Source organism: Pieris rapae, chromosome 1, assembly GCF_905147795.1.
Source record: "Pieris rapae chromosome 1, ilPieRapa1.1, whole genome shotgun sequence".
NCBI lineage: Eukaryota > Metazoa > Arthropoda > Insecta > Lepidoptera > Pieridae > Pieris > Pieris rapae.
In genome coordinates, this window is record NC_059509.1 from 5,279,919 (window position 1) to 5,300,492 (window position 20,574).

At 32.3% G+C, this 20,574-nt stretch overlaps 2 protein-coding genes across 11 annotated transcripts in view; one reads left to right on the forward strand and one right to left on the reverse strand.

Annotated features, from left to right (window-relative positions):
* The window catches only part of LOC110994923 (septin-7), a 30,157-nt gene extending 12,975 nt beyond the window's left edge, over positions 1-17,182 (reverse strand). The window contains exons 1-2 of one of the 8 annotated variants that reach the window (XM_022261854.2): positions 17,028-17,182; positions 14,490-14,491 (exon numbers count right to left, since the gene is read on the reverse strand). In XM_022261854.2, the coding sequence (XP_022117546.1) occupies positions 14,490-14,491; positions 17,028-17,040 (15 nt within the window). In that variant the 5' untranslated portion in view covers positions 17,041-17,182. Of the gene's footprint in view, positions 1-324; positions 401-5,310; positions 5,734-7,331; positions 7,865-13,519; positions 14,032-14,489; positions 14,517-14,916; positions 14,963-17,027 lie in introns of those variants that run through there. The other 7 variants (XM_022261852.2, XM_045628729.1, XM_022261853.2 and 4 more) reach the window with 7 other exon arrangements.
* A 591-nt stretch (positions 17,183-17,773) lies between these two features.
* On the forward strand, positions 17,774-20,546 carry LOC110994893 (regulator of microtubule dynamics protein 1). 3 transcript variants are annotated; one of them, XM_045629586.1, is made up of 6 exons: positions 17,774-18,160; positions 18,250-18,350; positions 18,514-18,664; positions 18,885-19,085; positions 19,503-19,757; positions 20,083-20,546. In XM_045629586.1, exons 3-6 carry the CDS (start codon positions 18,539-18,541, stop codon positions 20,461-20,463), a joined length of 963 nt encoding a protein of 320 aa, XP_045485542.1. In that variant the 5' UTR covers positions 17,774-18,160; positions 18,250-18,350; positions 18,514-18,538; the 3' UTR covers positions 20,464-20,546. The 3 variants fall into 3 exon arrangements, with proteins under 3 accessions (XP_045485542.1, XP_045485570.1, XP_022117500.2); XM_045629614.1 differs by lacking the exon at positions 18,250-18,350 and having other exon boundaries at positions 18,503-18,664; XM_022261808.2 differs by lacking the exon at positions 18,250-18,350.
* Positions 20,547-20,574: the final 28 nt, after the last annotated feature.

Below are 20,574 nucleotides of genomic sequence, written 5' to 3' on the forward strand. Positions count from 1 at the left end.
ATGAGTTTTTTAGCGACATTCCATTCGGCCGTATATAGAATACTGTACTTGAAGAATATCTAATAATATTCAATATTGTATCGTAGCTGTATAAAAACATAATTTAAACATATATGCTAATTTAATGACTGCCAACATTTTTGCTACAATTACATTTCTTACTGAAAGGTTTCGGTACAAATATGTTTCGTACCGCATTTACGAAGTATGCAGTCTACACAAATTATGCTGGTAATATCTAATTCATTTCATAAAAAAGCCGTTGTACCAGCCTCCGTTCTCCATGACACAATAAAAATCTGTTAACAATGGGAAAGTACTTACAGTATTAATATCATGCTCAGGGTTGTGATTTTTCTTCCTTACCATATTAAACAACTTATTTAAATACATTGCAATACATCACAAAACAGTAAACCGTCTAAATTAGTCCACATTGAACGAATCAATGAGGAAACAAAAGACGAGCAAACATATTTTAGGGTCGATAAATACTAGATTAATTGACCTTCACAAATAGCATAAAATAACGTGTTACGCCGGCATTATTTATAATAACAATTGTTTTTGAATCCAGACGTCTTATTAACGTCATTAATTCCTTAAGTTTAAAATTGGGTGTAGTGTTTGTATAAGGCTAATGGGCCTACATGTGTGTTTAACTCAAATGTAATAAACTAATTGTTGGAAATTTATTATATATTTATATTATATAAATAACAGATTTTTAATTTAGTACTCATAAATACATTATAAACTGTACCCGTTACACCGTTAAAATTCGAAATTCCTCGATCTAAGACCAACTATTTACGAAACTCGGTTATGTATCGTATACCTACTGATTACAACATAAATTACTAGCACATCGATATATTTAATGTGACTAAAAATTCTTGAAAATATTAAAAAAAACTCAGGTATCTTTTACTAATAATGGCTTTGTTTGTTCCTTCATATTAAATATATATACATATTATAATCTATCAATCAATCAATCTTAGAACTGTGATTTGTAAAACTGTGCTTTATGTTTCTGTTTCAATGTGTATTCCGTTTTGGCTTTTGTGTATAATGTAATTGTTTGAATATTGTTTAGTGATTAACTGTAGGAATACTTAAATAAAATACTCATCGTGATATTTCATATTTTGATATTTGTAATTTCAGATACAGAAAACGTTTAAAATTAAAACTGATGGCTATTTAGAACACTGGGAAGTTCTTATAAAGCTCCCTTTTGAAACATTCCCAGTGTAGTTTCTTTTTGTCTTTTAGTCTATGAGAAGCATTGTTGTCGAAGGTGTATTCATTAGGTGACAAAGTGAGACAGAGCATGAAGTGTACAATGTAGTCATGCTACATTAAACAATATGGCACCTGGGGACTCGTTTAATAGCGATGGGTTGGACCTTGGTAGCCCCCTAAAGAGTTAATAGTTGCATTAAATAGTACAATTGCGTTGTTACTGGAGGTCTATGCCTAACCACAGACAGCAAATAATATAGCTTAGAATCAAGTATAAAATCAAATAAAAGTGACACTTGACATGTCAATGTTAAATTGCTTCGAAACAAGAGACTTTTCTGTGCTTACTCCATATCAACTATACATACCGGTCAAATACAGAACTAATGTTTTAATGTAGATGTCATCGGCTAAATCGGAATCCTATTAGTGAGACACTAGAGTGTAGCAGTAATAAATAATCATGTCAAGTCAAGTAGAATTGTCTGCACCACGTCTTGTCAATCGAGCCTAGTTCCGTTGTATGTAAATTCAATAGTAAAGCAATTCAGAGGTTTCCGGTAGATGAGGACCCTTCTTACATTTTAAGTATTCAGTATACACATATGTTTCTCTATTAGCGACAATAACACCAAACCAACTTTTAAGATCGGTGTCTCAGATTTCTGTATGATTCGTGGCCATTTATTTTTTGAATAGGCTAGTAGGTGATTAGGGCTTATGTCAGTAAAATCTGTAATAGGGTCTTAAATTGATTCACGGAATTAAAAAAAAATACTTGTCGTATGAATTTTAACGTAAAATGAGCAACTAAATCAATTTTTTTATTGTAAAAAATATTAAAATGTTATCATTACTTGATATATTCTTAGATAACAAAAAATGAATCACTTATAGTGTACGGTAACACGATTTACCTACTAACAAGCACAACCGGCTTCCTTAGTACCTGTGACTCATTGCGGTCACCGTAATAGCAAGAAAACTCTTAACGAATCATAAACAAGATTGAAGAAGTCTGATTAAGGTTCCAGATACTAGACCGATACTTATAAATCCTGTTTTTAAAATGATTAAAATAAAACATATTTTGTTTCCAACCATATGACTATATCAACTGATTTTGTATTTTAGCAAGTTTATTTTATAACTCAGTCGCTGTTTTCTTATATCATTCTTAATCTTATATCAGTCCATGTAAGAATAATATATTTTTAAGTTATCTTTATTTTAAGTTGTAGAAAGTTATTAAATTAGTGGGTAAAAGATTTTATCAATGGACACAGAACTTTTTGAAGCGTATTTAATGTTATTACACAAATATCGTTTTAAATTTTGAGATACCGTCATAGATTGCGTTAAGTCTCGAATGTGAATTCTTCATTACCACCATTTACTTTGTCATTGAATTTCTTAAAATTATACTCAAAAGAAAAATATTTTTGAACTAGTTTTGTACATACTAGTTTTATCGAATTAATTAAAAGTCTGTGTTCATTGGTACTAATACTGTTACCAAAACAACGTTCCGTTCCTTTAGCCACGGGAAGTAACATTAATGAATGCACGTGCGCTAACAATCATAGCCAACTGTTCAAGCTTTTCGTATTAACTAATTTATAACAAACAGTACCTTATAGCTTGTGATTATACAGAAATTTACAGAACTATTCATATTTCTAGGATTTATGGCTAGCAAATTTGTCGTGTTTGTCAGCTTGGAGTAATATCTAATAATTATCTAAGTTTAAAATCATTAAACTTTGTTTTAAATATAATAATTGTAAGGTCCTCAATCAACATTGGAAAATGTCACGAAACAATGGTTGAGTATTCCTTCAACAAACACGACCAGTTCCGCATGATGTATTTTTCTTTGAAAGTTATTAATTAGCTATGCATTGAGCAATTGAAACACAAATACAAAAGAATTTTAATGTAATACCTAAATCTACAGTTTGCCTAAAATGATAAGAACAAAAGGAAATAAATGTATTAACATTTATCTGCAGTTCAAAATTCAATCTCATTAACGAATCGATTAACAGTTAATTTGATATGGTCTAAATATGTTTTGAAATTCTAGTCTAGAACAACAAAATTTGTAATTAGGTACAATGAATAAAAACAGAATAATATATTGAAACTTAGAACTCATTATGTATAATTTATGACCAATAGTTATTAACAAGAATGAATTTGTAATAAAAAACGGATTATTTGTTCGACTTTTTAAAAAAAACATTAAATAAAATTAATGAGTCATCTGATTTCACTACGTCATGCCAAAGACGATAACTGCAATTTAGGTCGATGCTGTTCATTTAACATCATTGTTACTTTCTCCGCAATTGCACTTACATAGATATTATTGAATAATACGGTTTCTACATACAGAAGCCACTAGTTTGTTGTTCCAGAAATTACGTCTCTAATGAGACTAAAACGTTAGAAATATTATCAAGTGTTAGAGAATCCTCCATAGTCGTGCAACTACACAGACTTTAATATTATAAATAGAAAACATTATGTACCTACTAGACACTACTACTATATCTATTATGCTTGTGCGAAACCCGGGTTAATAACAGGTATATATGTAATTAATTCAGTATTAAAAAGCACTGCGTTTATGTAATGCTCCTAAATACTGAACCGCTATATTGGACGAATTAACTTATTATCTGCTCCAGAATTACGAAAAAGTCGTTGCAAATATTAGAATTACCTTCATAGCTTATGGAAGGATAAAATATAATAGAAGTGGGTGGATGATGTTCAGGCGTGGGCAAAACTGGGAACTCGAATGAATTAACAATAATTTTCTATAAAGGCTTTTCATAAGCCCGCAGACCTTGTAATAAACTTTCTGAATAGTACATTATTATTTTATATGAAAGCAAGCCGATAAGTAATATTGTAAGAATTTTTACCAAGGACGCGAAATGTAAAATAACTATATATATATTAAACACACGCATATTATATCTTATAAATCTCACATGAATAGTGTCCATTTTGTCCTGCATTACAAACATCTGCAAACTACGTGGTTCAGAGGAAAACATTTCATCAGAATCGAATATATTTTACATAAATGTTTCGTATTATCGGTTCAGACAATATTTAAGTTTTGAAAGCATTCAGGTAATACATATACATTTACCGGTGCGCTAATATAGGTTAATTAAATTGACACTCCTAAGCCTACAAAAACCACACCCACCTCACATATCGTAAAAATCTTTAAATAAATATTATAAGCATATTGAGGACTAATTTAACTTCATTATTTAAATACAGAATCTAATGCACCACAGAATATACTACAAATCTTTAACGAGATATTAAAACGCAATTTTCCTCAAAAGATATTTAAGCTTTTTCATACAACATTTGAAAACTAATATCGCTTGAATACTATGTGATCTGAGACATAATGCGGTTGTGATTTACTATAAGAACAAGTCAATGACCTAGTCGTCGGCTATTAGAAATGTATATGGATCGAGTTGTCACTAAGCCGATCAATAGCAGAAAATGTTTTAGAAAACAGATCACTTTCATGTTCATATCAAACACTATATTTGACATGTTATACATATATAGTCAACATTGTGGCAAGGAAAAAGTTACAAGTATAATTACCGTGGCATAACCATAACGTTAAAATTTTAATAAATAATTACTATTAAAAATATTCCTGTATTCTACGTGTTCAAAGATGTTTTCTATCTAAGTAAGGCGATGTTTTTGACGTGTTTGTAGAACACACTTTTCATACAACAGCTGTGGCAAATCAATATTGATATTTTGTCTATGTAAAATTCAGGCAAATAAAAACGCAGAAGACGCATCTAATATGCCTATATTAGATGCGTATAGTGTATATTAATAAAATATATAAAATAATATATTATAAGGATATTTCTTTGTTATAAAACGTTGCATGTTGTCATCTGGCTATCTAGGCGCCAACTTCGGGTAACTGTCGCTCACGTGTCGTGGTAAATCAATAAACATCTAACGATTCACTTAATTCACCCTATTTCAATAATTTACCTCCACTTTTCTGCGCAACGACAAATTTCGCCAAATCTCCCTGGGACTCGTCCATCCCACCTTGGATTTATCAATACCACTATCGCCAACACTACTCGCACATCTTGTGAGTTTAGTTTGTCCGTTAGATGCCATATTATCCATTCAACTCACATAAACCGACTAGATGCACAATTAATCCCGCTCACAACACACATTTTGCACTCACTATAGTTTTTTATTATTAAAAACACCTTAAAAATTATTGCTACAATTTCATATATCGACAATAATAGTTTTTCAAGTTATGTCTGTCTCAACTTAAAGTACGCTCACGTCTGTCGATTTGAGGTTAAGTTACCGGCAAAGCCGGCTGTTGGCAGGAAACAAGCTCCCTGGCCCTATCACGTGGAACGAAAGCACCAACAGATGTTTTTAATGCCTACGCCCTTGTTTAGCAACTAGTCACAATTTCTACTCGCTGACACGGCGTCACACACATATAAATGCTGCAACACACTAGATTTATACTTATTTTATAAAATATTAATGAATATAAAACACTTTATCACCAGAGTTAGTGCGCGTGTGAAACGGTTAAAGTTAACTCAGGTATAAGTTAATTATAGCTGTACATTTATATAGGGAGATGTAAAAGGATCCTGTGCCCGTCACACTTATACTCAACAGGCACACAACAGCAAGGACAGTTTACACACTTAAGAAAAAGCCAAGCAGATAAAATAGTATTGTCAATCTTATTTTAGTAACACGAAGGTCCAAGATTACCCGCTTTTGATTGTACTTACGTCCTTTTACTTCACAAATCAAAATGCAAGAAGAGAACGTGCCCTAACCGCTTTGCGGGCTTGATAAAAAATTTGAACGTCAATATGGCTTCTTATAGCTACAGTATTTCGATAACTTAGTCTTAATTGTAGCGATTTGAGGTCAACTGTTTTAAGTTATATTTCTTAAGTCTTATAAATTCATCAGAACGTGTTAGTTGAATGACAGCATTCATAATTTGTTTACTTATCTGTAGTCCTCCGTTTGTCACTGATAAGGTAATTGATAAGAAATTCTAAGAACGAGGCAAACAAAAGGACTCATGATATCAGCACTTGTGTTGTAAATAGCTATGAATTATTTATGCTTATCTTCGAGCAAGTTTTGCATCTGCAAGGAAGATGTGTCTGCACTAACATAGCCGTGCGTTATGTTTATTTTATGCATGTTCATATTAACTAACAAGACATGAGCGAAATAACATAAATGAAAATAACCTTGGATAAATTGACTTTTCAAATGACAAAGAACTTTTAAATCAAAGGATTCTAAGAAATTTCAGGTCAGGTTGACCCTGAAACAGTTAATGCTTAGTAGATTCGACACATGCGAACAGAATGCCCGCCGATACGGGTTATTTTTAACCCTGTAGACATCAGGGTCAGTCACCCGGTCTCTACTACAGCGAAGACCAGTCCCAAGCACAAGGAACTTGCGTGGGAATAAACAATATCCTTAGGAAATAAACAAATTAAGCTTATCATTTTAAAAAGAATCTTTTACCCTTAATTTATTACGAAGCCGATTCATATAATATAATTAAAAAATATATTTTATACGTTAGTTAAAATTATTCGTAAATCAAATCAAAGTTAAGGCAGTAAGTGTTTATATTGTGTAAAGCGGGTAGGTGATCATATTTTACTGTACAAATGTCTACATGTTTAGTCATCGACTCATGAAATCATTATTTTTGTTTATTATTTTCTAAACTATTCATTATTGATAAAGATAACTACACTATTCAGAATAACAGTTATCTTAATTAATGTGTAACTAATAATGGATTATGTTATTTTATTTTATAATATTATTGGTGGCTTCTTTGAAAAGCTTAGTATTTTGATATGCACTAGATGCACTCATAAGGTACGTTTATTTGTAATAACGAATACTCCCTTTTGGGGGTGCATTAACTTTGGTTAGGGGAGCGATCCGAGGGTGAATAAGATGTATGGCAAAAGGGGACTTACTGTAGCTGTATCGGTGAGGGTGACTGTAGCTGAGGTGGGCCCAGTACTGGTAGTGGAATTATTGAGCGCACCAGTAACTATCTGGTTATTTGAACTTTGTTCAATAATCCTCTGTCGAAGCGCTAATCTTTCTAAACTTGCTAATCTGTGAGAACCACCGGTTCCTTCCCTATCCCTTTCCCTCAATCCGGCAGAACTGACACTACCAGCGCTAAACGATCCACTGTATTTGGGCAACGTCGGTGGCGGCACTGGCCTTGCCGACCCTCCTCTACCAAGTAAGGAGCCGCTGGATGTGTATGCATAACTGCTTGGAGTTCCAAGTGTAGCTGTACGTGGAGCAGATCCAATACCATTAAGAGAACCGTTGGTACCATTGACGGTACCATTCACCGTCGCTGCACTGCCGTTCATCTCCTTAATACGTCATACGAGGTTTATAAACACACGAAAGAACACAAGACTACGATCGCGATCGGGCAATATAGGTGCGTTCGAGCGGGGTGCCCGTCGGAGGCGGTTTGACAGCTCCGCGATGCAGACAAGGCGCGCGGGTGGACTCATTCGGCGGCGCCCCGCTCTCGCCGCGGTTATCGCGACCCCTTTGGTTCTTAAAGCTATTGGAATAAGACTTCAGCGGGAGGGTTGAAAATGCACTGTTGCTTCTCTGTCAAGGTCAGCTCCTGAATTCTTGGCGAATTCAGTCATACCCCATTGTACTCATTTTTACATTACCTCACTAACCGATGCCGACGTTCAAGTTTAACATGCTGCATTTTATACCGCATATAATTCAAGTACATATAGATAGTAGTTAAATATTGAACCTAAAGTAAATTTTGTTTGGGAATTGTTTGCAAATTATTAACAATAAGGTGACGAAACATAAAACAATGGATACTGTTCGTCATTCTGTCACATAAACATCTAGAATCTTTGTAAACTAAATGCAAATGAAATTCTTTATAATTTTCCAAGAATAAAATGCAATTTCATAAATCTCACATTAAAAAGAACATTATGTGTAACATTTAAAATTATAAGAAACAAAGTTCAATGACCTCAAGTTAAAAGAGATGTAGTCATTATAAAAAAATAATAATGACAGTTACGTCTTACGATCTCCTTCCCGATACTTAAAGCAAATTTTACTCATAAAGAAACTAAACCTCTTATCTGATTTTGCTTGTAATGCTTTTTAAAGAAATCCACATTTAGTTCATAAAATTTTATAGTAAAGTAAAACCCGACAGCCTATTTTGAGTTCCAAAAATATTTTTTACGCCACATTATGCCTCGTTACAAATAAAAAATATTCAGTTCATATACGTCTTATGTCGGTGCTATTCTGAGTTTCCCAGTCACGCATTTATTAATCATGATTCACGGCACCAATTAACAATGTCAGGGCAAGGGTTTTGACTTGCTCTAATTGGTGTTAATTGTACGAGTTTACCTTTAGAATAGTAGAATTCTTGAATTTATTGAATAGAATATTACCTATAATTTATTGATATCCTCAAGCACAAAAGTACCTGATCGGTTAACGCTAGTACCCAACATTTTCAATGCTAAAAATATTATTAACCTATAATACAGAGGAATAGGAGATGATAGTAAAACAACGTGACAGACAGCGTGTTGTGATCATGGTCAAGCAATCGACCGTAACCTGCATCACGCATGCGCAAAGCTTTATTTAATGATGGATGTGTAAAATGCATGCGTGGAAACCTAAAGGGCAATTTTACTGGGCTCGGCTAGCTCCAAATCTAAGTAATTTTAAAGGATCTTTTAAATTTACGCTGCATTTACCATAGAGTATAAAATATATTTTAAATGATGTCTTGTATGTAAAAAAGTTGCGACAGTCAAGAATTAAGTAAGCGTAATTGGTTATGTGACTTAAGATGTTATCGAATTTCTCTCAGCTGTACGCCCGGGTAAGCCGAAGAGTAAGTCTATGAGTCTAAGGAAACATACGCGAAAATATCTCTGCTAAATTCATTGAAATCCATTATTCTACACAACAGTTCTTGTGACGGTGAAGTAATAATTTTCTTATAAAAATGCAAATTATAACTATGCAGGGGTTGAGTTTAGGGAGCTTTTGTAGAACAATTTTTTGATGCTGATGACCTCATCTATCCCCTAGTTGCGTTTGATCCACGTCTTTTTGGCCACCCTGTATATCATATAAAATCCACAATAGCATAGTCCTTCATTAACTCAAGGCACAGGCTTTATGAAATAACAGATAAACCGATTGTTGTCAATATTTTAATGTCTTTAATTTAAGATACAAATTTTTATTGAATCCAACCGGTTGCATGTATTTTATTTAGAGCTTACCAAGATTTTTTACAACTAACAGAATAAAACATGTAATAATTACTACTTATGTACAGTATACATTGCACGATTGCATTGGCGCCACCTATAACATTACATACGTTACAATGTAACTAAACATAGCCGCAGATTGAACAAGCTATTATTAATCTGCATCACACTGCATGCGACAGAACAAAGATGGCAGCACAACGTGTACTATATTAATGTATTCTTCATTACATAGTAAAAATTGATTAAACCTATCGTGCTGAAGTAATTACTTGATAGCAAATTATCACCAGTTATTTATGTCATATTACCACTTATAATAACAGAGCAATACATATACCAAGTTGTGGGAAATTTGTATTGTAATTAAAGATATTAAAACACAATTAAAATGCCTTTCTAGTACTTTCTGACAATAATACGCAATAGTAAAACTACACATTAGATTGTTATGTATTAATAAATTGTAATATGTGGAGTATTACTTTTGTACTCGGTAGGTACTATTACAAAAGAAATATTGATGATTTACCATCAGTCCCTCCGAATAATAATCCTACCTATACTTATTATAGTGTGTCTAACATCACCGTACAGTGAAGGAATTAATATTAGCCAGATATACGTATACACGCAACATAGGCACTCTGTCTATTACACTACGTTTGTTAACAAGCTCTCCCCAGGTACTCGTTACGCTAAGTCAAGTACGCCTGAAACGTGGGAAGTAGCACAATAACAATGACACACTGTTCTAGACTCCAGCCAGGATTCTGTGCACACTGAAATACAACCGCGAACGATCGTTTAAGTTTAATTCAAAAGAGATTTGCTTTATTAAAAAGAGCGGATTATATGTTCAAGCCTACCTTCAAACTTATGGATTTGGTCTAAGAAATAATTTATGGAATGTAAACAGCCAAGTGGACCTCAAAGAGTAAGTAATGATTTCGAAACACCTTCATGGAGAATGTACCTCTAATTCTGGTGAATGTTACAGAAAAAAACATAATTAATTCTAAATTACTCCTTCATTTCTGACATTTAACATAAATACCATACGCATGTAAGGTATTCACGGATTAGATCGGCATAGAAGGCATCGTACGTGAGCTACAACCATAGAGTGAGCCGATTGGAACTATTATACATTATTTAGAATATAGTTGAATCAAATTAATAATTTTACTACAAAAATCGATCAGTAACTGCATTATTACGTATTCAAGGATTTTTAGTAAAAATGTTGAATATTTATATTATGTATGAATCCGTGAGTTCTTTAAATAGCTGTTGCAATTTAAAAATGTTATGAAAGGCGCTCATGAATCGCAAAATTTATTAGGTTAATTAATTTGAAGTTGACTAAGTAATTTACAATCACAGAATATAAAATTAAGTTTAATGAAAAATCGTACATTTTTATTTTAACTATATTGCTTATATTTAGCAATATTGCTAGTTTTATGCAACAACTTTTACAGCAATCAAGGTTTGTTGAACCATAAACAAAGTGAAAGATGCTATAAAGATGTAGAACACGTCTGTTACCTTATACGTTAGATAAACAAACTATACGCAATCTAAAAATACGAAATATCTTTTTGAATCTCATTCGTGTATGATTTCTTCACTACTAGTAAGAATTTATTTAATATATTGTTACTGACAACCGCAAAGCTTCGTTTATGTATGCTGCTATTTCAAGGTCACATATATTTATTTATTTCCTCTTAATTGCATACTGCTATATACAGTATGTCATAACCCGCTAGGAGCCGCTTTTCCACTTATATCGGATGGATAAAAGGAAAACCTACGCCAATTTACATTTCGATCGAGTTTAACCTAAAAAAATGTTGTTGACAAATGACAACGATTTTGTTAATCTGTAAATTCTTTAAACCACCATTTCTGTAACTTTCTTACTATTACAAGAGCAACTTTGGAGCTCCGATTAAGGATCTAAACACCATTGCATAACGGAACGAATGCCTGTTTCCCAGAAAACTCATTTTAAATACTTCAAGCGGCGTCGTTTATAAGACTTCCTTTAATTGGATTCTAACTGGATCAAACAACAGACGGCGCAAATCGCAGTAACATGGATTCAAAGTCCTTTTACACCTTTAGACATGTCATTTACACAAAAAATCTTGAAAAGTATCTTACTTAAATGTTCTTAATTTAAATAAGTACAAGCTATTAGACACCGTATGACTATTTTTATCGCTCTTAATTTAGGCCTTAACTACGTATAAAGACTATGAAGTATAAAATAGTTTCGAGTTAAATTCCAAATTTGATATGTAACGACTACCTCATTTACTAACAAGTTAGGTATAATTTATGTTGCCTCGTCCAGCGCATGATAAAATATTTAAAGAGCGATACATTAAAGTACCTTTACCCAGAGATAAGTGTCTATTTAGGTTAGTAACATACAAATACTAATCGTTCCGGTAATCAAATGCACATAAGTTTTACGTCAACAGTCAGTGTATTGTATATAATTATCCTTCATTTGGTTTGTCACAAGGAAAATAAATGGCGTTACGATACTTTTAATGATACAAGCATTAGTATAAGATGAGTAACCAATTGTTGTGATAGTGAATCATTTATAGTATTCCGAGTAAAAATAAAAATTGTGAATAAATTAAATCAAATCTTAGGTATCAACAAGGTTACCTACAAGTGTTTATTTCTTATATTCTACTATGTACGCCTAATAGCCTAATATGAGTTGGAAGCGGGTGGCAACGTCTAAAACTCATCCATTTTAGCTGCGTATGCAGCTAGAATGCAGAGGGAATAAAACAAATTTGTATGAAAATTATATTAGCTTACGCCTTGTCACTTGACCATTTTCATACAAATTTGGTGCTAGTAGATTGAAAAGTGACCGAATGCTTTTGCCTCAAGCACCCGACATGGGGCATGTTTTACCGTTTTAAGTCGTGTTTAATCTGAAATACTGTGAACATGCTGTATAGTCCAAGAGGCCATAATCAAAAAAGTTACAGCAGCGTTTGTTTAGCTGAAAGGCACGTGTGCCATCATAACAACATCAATGTTTCTAAAACATATGCCTCGAAGGAACGGGCCGAAATGTAATAATCTAAACACGTATACTAATTTAACTTTATACAGTAATCAATAGCTGAACTATTTCAATATTGTGATGACGTCATTATGATTACGATGCAATCGGGCTCAAGGGTCACATTCAAATTAATTGGTAAAAAATAGCTTACTTCTAAGAATTTTTACAAACTATAAAAACAAGTCTATGTATAAAACTCATTACGGACCGCCTTAGGTAGATAAATAAAAAAATAGAATTGCGATATTACTGAGCAGTGGTTTCTATTAACGCCACAACCAAAAAAAATAGAATATTTTACTGTTAAGTTATTATTATATTAACAGGTTTATTTAAATAATGAAAACGTATGTATTTGTAAGTTGTTATAGGCGCAACGTTTATATAGTGATAAGATACACTTGCCGGAATATCCATTGTGTAAGGTTAATATTATCATATTTATTTAAGTGTAAAGGGAATAATAAATGTTGCAATAAATATTATTATACTATTAACTTTCTGTTACGCATAGGTTGTACTCTGCTTTTTTCCTTTAGTTTTTTTATTTAGTTTCATCTATTAATTTAATACACACAACAAATTGTATTAAAGTTTGAGCTTAGAAAAAATTAATTTCACTCGCACATAAGTAATCCATGAACACAAGAAATTAGGTTGCCTAAGGAAGCGATGGCATAGCACTGGGGACGCTCTGTTATAGAATAACACTATATAATATTAATTACGATTTGCTCACCTGATCAGCAGGATCCAAAGGATTGGGTCTATAGCGAGATAACACGGGTCGATTACGAGATCTATTTAAAGGCGAGTCTGACAAAGATGCCATTTTATTGCACACACAACACTTAAACAATCGCTCAATTATTTTAATTTCAATTTATTTACATAAAACAACCGTCAATGGTATGCGAAGGAAACATACTGTTACAATTACAGCAATATGTTGCTACCAAATGCGATACCACATTTTCCGTCGACAAATCACATCCGGAGAAGAGTCGAATGAAACCGGGTGAATCAACGCATACTACGGCTTAAAGTACCGATAAGAATTAAATGTTTTTAAAAGTTCCTAATTGCGAATCACTAATTCAAAATCAGTTTACTCCTATGTGGTTCTAAAATAAGTATTTCACGTCCACATGCTTTACAGTTTACTGCTCCGTACTGAAAATAGCGATTGTTAACCGGCGGAATTCTAAGGCAGGAATTTTAATGAGAGAAAAATGGTGTACGAAAGAACGACCACTACGCGATTCGACTTTCGCATACTGGAACAATGGCAAGGGCGCGTCGAAGTGACAAATACAGTCGTCACTGCAATCCGTATCGTATATGTTGCGGACACTTATGCCATGGGGACATGGCTATCGGTGTCAGGATAGTGGACAAGTCACAACAATCGAGGGCTACATAGCGGTCGCGAATTCCTACTCGTAATTCAAACAACGTGCAACGAAACGTACTCGTACGTGCCCAATGGACAAACGGTCCTTGGCCTCTGTGACCTAATAATTTATTTTTTATTATATTGCATACATAAATGACAACGCATACGATATGATCACCTACTGACTTCATTTAACATTTATAAAACGAAAGTCTACATATTGAAATAAATACTCTTTACAACTTACGCTGTTTTGTATTGTATTCGGGCTCGTGTATTATAAAAAAACCTTATAATTATAAATTGCACTTACCGCTAAAATCGCAATATCGTAGAAAATCAGCACATGTAACAAAAAATGCAAACATTAACATTTTTAATCAATAACAATAGTTTTTGAGCCGAAGCCCGTTCGATCATATTACTTTCGATCACGTACCAAAACAAGGAAGACAACATGTACCTACGTCTTCTAGGCTATCACTACCCATGTATTCTGTTTCCATTAAATTTTATGTTCCAAATAGGTATACATAGTAAATAATAATGCATAAGTGAGAACACGTACGTGCACGACAATATCCATTAAAAAAATACAACAATGAGTCTCTGCCAATATAGAGAAAACATGCCAGCATTGTTTTTAATTTCAATGTTTATCTTGTACACACGAGTGAGAAAACTATTATAAACAAAGCGTTTTCTCGACATGACAAATGCATTATCGAAATTAATCTTACATAATAAATCCGATGCGTCTGTCGAATCCATCGTAATTTATTTCAAGGAACCATCACAAAACCACCACAAATACTGTCACTAATTTAACTGTTTCCACGTCTATGAGTCAATCAAATAATAATTGAGTAACATGGTAAATATTGACAAAATAACTAACATACACAATGTGCGACTAACTAGAGGTCTGGTTATAGTTTGGCGTGCGTTTACCAGCGGTGGCGGAGAGTGGTTGATACGTTTGCACGCGGGAGCAATCCGTAAAGGAACGGCAACATATGCAACTGAACTCTAAGCTATTTCAATACATGCAGGGAATTCGCAACTCAACAGATTCCACAGCGCCAGGGGTGGTCGATCTAAAGCACTTTATTTGAGGTCAACTCCGCTATAGTACTTTAAAGATGACACGAACAAGAACTAGGTCACAACTACAGCTTTATCTTCGTATTAAAAACGTCGGTTGTAAGCAAAAAAGCTTTTTGTTTTTGGTAGACTCGATCGATAGGCGTATTTTTCGCTGCGATGGACAGAAACTCAAACAAAACTTTTCGCAACATTTTTAAAAACTAAGTGTAGGGCACGGATCCTAAAATATTGTGGTACATATTATTTAAATTTTAATGGTACATTTTCTAATATTCAATTACAGCCAAACCAGTAGTTACGGTCACGGTGTCAATTTACTGCCTTACAGGACGTAAGTACGTCACCGTGGTCGGAGTTCCGCAAGAGAGATCAACGTAAAGTATGAGGTTACAACAATGTCGACGTTCAATCCGAGTACACAAAATAGTGCCAATTTACCTTTTCAGTAATTAATAAGAACAAATTTATAACAAATTCTCCTAGTATAGTAGGTATGTTTATAACATACCACGGTTATTTTTTTTTAAACGTGTAAAAATGTCTATTATTAATTCAGAGATCTTGCTCAAGAGAACTTGAAATTTGCCAAAAAATAACATTCAAACTTCATAATTAAGTCTTTAACCCTAAAAAAGTATTACCACCTCTGGACAACCAGGTAATAAAACTAGGTAGTTCATCTCTTTTTGCATTATTATGACAAGGCTATTTTCAAAAAAAGTACAAATGGCCACCTTAAGGCCAGAATTATTCTACCTGCCTGGATCTACACCTTCCAAAAAGTGCAATCATTACATGCAATCTATTAGATTAATTCAATCTAAAATAATTCAAGATTCCCCATAAATCATACTTTAAAGATGAACCCTGGTCTATAAAAAGCTATTGGACATTATAAGTCAATTTATCAAAGTTATATGAAGTATACAATGAAATTTATATATTACAAAAAATAATATTTACTCTTACTAAAAGTCTGAAGAAGGAGATTCTCTCTTATTTCATTCTTACTAGTTATGTGGTACCTTAACCTAAAGGTAAAAAAAATATAATTTTAAGTAAAATTATTTTTCTTTTCAACCCATTGGTAGAATTACTGAAAGTTTTCTTAAATATAAATATACAAATAATTTAAATATAAACATAATTATAATCCTCAGTATCATATCTAGGATTAAGAGTGTGACCTCCGTTCTGTGCAAGCAGTATATTGCCATTATTAAATTGTGTTGTTTAGATGCATAAAATATTATTGTAATAACAAACCATGCTAAAATAATAACTTCATATAACTGACTTAAATCAATTAAAAGAAACCTAAGAAGCTAAAACCACTACTTTTTTTAAACATTGAACACAAGTTTCCTAAAAATTCATAACAAATGTGTGGTAAATTATTTCATGCTAAGTGTTTGTTCTTGTTTATAATGCTATACGAATAAAAATCTAGAATAGAGAGAAACTATAGAATGATCAATCATGATGGTCCATCAAGATGAATGGAACAGCATGATTTTTAATTAATTACAGAAGTCGACGCTGAAATTTCAACATTGGTATTAACATCAGCAGATTGAGTTTTTATAGTTACTACATGAGCAATGAAATGCTCTAAACACCTTATTATAATGCTTACTGATAACAGATAAATATCAGTTAATTTTTGATCCTTTATGAATTAACATTTTTGTTTGGCGCGAATTATTTTGCTTATATCGCAAATCTTTCAACCAATTATTCTTACCTGATCTCTGCATATTGATACAGTTAACAAATAATAGCACATTAATATCAATTCAAAAACATATTAATACACAGCAAAAAATTTAAATCAGCACTTCACTATAGTACAACTGTCAACAGCAACACCCGCCCTTTGCGGCAGCACCGGGTAGAAATTGATTTTTTGATATTCTTGCCAGATTAGAGGCAATTTCATATTAAATTATAGATTAATTATTTTATTATTTTGATTTGGAAAAAAGTAAAATTGATAAAACGTTATTTTAAATACCTATTGTTATTTATATCTATGATTAATCAATTTTATGACAGAAGTGTAGATTGTTGAGAGATTATTATTACTGGCAATGCTTATAAAAAATCTTAAAAACAATGTTTGGTAGTACAAGATAAAGTACTGATTAGATAGGGTCATAAGTGAGTGCGACAAAAAATTATTTTCTTGTTTTTTTTTATAGAACAGGGAGCAATCTTGCAGGAGGCTCGTATAATGTTAAGCGATATCGACGACAATAGACACTTAATGCCAGAGAATTGGTTCGCTGTTCTGCTCTAACTTCTTTTCTTGAAGGACCCTAAGTCGAATTGGTTCGGAAATACTTCAGGGCAGCTGGTCACATCAAGCTTTGTAGAAGCCAATTTAGCCTTTCTTTCTAACTCACCGCAAAACTGAACATCATTCAATATGTGTTTTTTTTTATTTTTTTTTATAGAACAGTGGGCAAACGGGCAGGAGGGTCACCTGATGTTCAGTCATCGCCAAGTATACCGATTACTGCTATTATGATTATGCTGGCTGTGGCGCAGTAAAAAATGGGATGGTTTCTTATTCACAAATTAAATAAATTTTCATATTACTATAGTACTTTGCTAACCTACTATTACGTTAGGGCTGGGCTAACATAACAAAAAAGGGAAATTATCAAAACCAATATTGGTTATAATTATTTAAAATCTCTTATTGCACAGACTCTAAGTTGACAGTTGATAGGGGATGGGTAAGGGTTAAGTGTTCCGCCTCTGTGTACAAGAGTAAAGGAAGAAGTGTGCACTGTGCAATAATCAATAAAAATAAAAACAATTTTATTTAGCAGCTTTCCCGCCTTATTATAAACATGGAAAATTAAGTATTAAGTAGGTATTTGCTATTTAGTAGAATATTACCAAGTCAATAGTTGTTTTGTGAGTGTACATCCATAATATTATGAATATTCTGTTTCTAGATGACTTCTAATTTTAGAGGATTCCTGAATAAAAGCTGTATTTATTTTGTGATTGCTGGTCGACTCTTTTAATATAAAGTCAGCTTTATTGTGTTTCAAAGGTGTAATTATTATTAATTTCCCGACGATATTCACTTGTTTTATTCCTTAACAATCCTTAGTATAATGTAGCTTAGATTTTACATTTGTTTATTTATAGAAATTAAATGCAATGGTGTAATGATAAAATAATAATAAAAAATAAATTAATAAGTAATATTGTAGAGTGGTTCCTGCAGTGACATGTGAAATGAAAAATTTGATACGTTCACAATATATGATTCCTATTTTTAAACCAAATTTCTTTAGCAAGAATATTATTGTTTCTATGTTACAAAGAAACTTACGAAATTACAAATTTTTTTTGATGAGACCGGTAAGTATCTTTTGTAAAACATTTTCTGACAATATTTCAGAAAATTCATCTATTGTACCTATATAGTATTATTAAATAAAATAAAAGATCCTTAAATTAGCTTTTACTTTCCCTGATCTGAGTCTCTACATTCTTAGTACTATTTATCAAAGGTATCTTGTGTGGTAGTTGTGTTACACTTTCTCATAATATAAATTATTTATAATGTTTTAACTTCCAGATTAAATTTTCCATTGTCAAGTCTGTTATAAACATAAAAATTCCTATAACATTCGCAATAGCATGGCCTGCAAAACTTAAATTTACACCTTCAGAACAGAAAGAGACCTTAAAACCTGCTGTGGAAGTAACAAGTGTCGCTGATACATTGTTTGAAAATGGAAAATATGAGGAATGCTTCAAACTTTTATCAAGCACAGAGGTAGTCCATTGTCCAATTAATAAGTCCTATTAAGTATAAATTCTTGAAGTAACTTTTTAAGAAAAATACAAAATATTGTAGCTCTTATAGACTATTGGAGCTTTAATTTTTTATGTTGAGTTACTAAAGTAACATCTCTGATCTCAATTTAAATATGTATTTACACCATAAATTCATAAGAAAAAGTAATATTTAATATTATGACAACTTTAGACATAATATACTACAACATATTATGGTAGTCTGATAAAAAATGAATTTATATTAAATAGTAACACACAGAACAATAAAAAAAGTTAAGTTACTTACAAGAATGTTAAATGTGTTAAAAAAATGTTACTTTGATGAGAATTTTATTCATTACATTTATTTTAAAATATAAAATTCCTTTATAAAATATTACATTACTAATTACAGGATCAAAATAACATAGAAATTAAATGGCGTGTATGTCGCGTTTTGTACAATATAGCAAAACAGCCAAAACATGACCAAGCACATAGAGATGAGCTGATTTCAAAAGCCTACAGCATTATTGCTGAAGAATTAGAAAACCATTGGGATCATTTTGCTGTCCAAAAATGGTATGCCTTAATATTGGACTTAAAGAGCACCAATGATGGTGTAAAAAGAAAGATACAAGAACTGGTAAATGTTAAAAAACACATGGAAGTAAGTTTTTATTTTTAAGTTATTATAAACATTGTATCAGTTAAACAAATTACAGTGTTTTTTTTTTAATAAATGACCTGAGGTGATGCTTGTTCTGGCTCCAATAGATATATATTTTCACATGTAAAATTAGTATGTAGAATAATTATTAAGATGCATATTTATGGTTCATGGCATTCTTAAAGTTTTGTTACTTTATTATGTAACTTTTTTTATGCAAAAGGAAACAAATTCTTTTTTTTCATTAAGGCTTTTATTTTATATATATTAATTATCTGTAAGCTGAAAAACATACCTGGACCTTAAATCTACAATTGTTTTGTAGTTGGCGATTAGCTTAAACCCAAACGATGCTGCATTACTCCACATGCTTGGCGAATGGTGTTATCAAGTCACTGAGTTTCCATGGCTCCAGCGGAAAACAGCTGAATCCCTATACAACACGCCTTTACCTTACTCAACATATGAAGATGCCCTAGACTATTTCTTAAAAGCAGAAGCCGCCCAGCCACGATTTTATAGTGTCAATTTATTGAGACTTGGTTGTTGCTATCTCAAATTGAATAAGGAAGACCAAGCAAAGTATTATTTAAAATTGGCTGCCAGTTATCCTGCTAAGTCAAATGAAGATCATCTTGCTAAGAAAGAGGCAGCCGAGATCTTAAGGAAATTGAAAGTCAAATGCGATTTTACTATATCTCCCTAACTTTGGTTTTTTCCATTAATATTTAAAGTAGGTTACCTTGTAATAAATATCTAAATGTGTAATAAAATAAACAAACAAAAAGATACACTGTTTTATTCAAGACTCACAAAG

Coding starts and splice junctions, on each gene's coding strand:
- LOC110994893 (XM_045629586.1), top strand. CDS start 18,539: ATGAAAAATTTGATACGTTCACAATATATGATTCCTATTTTTAAACCA. Junction 18,665..18,884: donor AATTTTTTTTGATGAGACCG/GTAAGTATCTTT, acceptor TTTAACTTCCAG/ATTAAATTTTCCATTGTCAA. Junction 19,086..19,502: donor AACTTTTATCAAGCACAGAG/GTAGTCCATTGT, acceptor TACTAATTACAG/GATCAAAATAACATAGAAAT.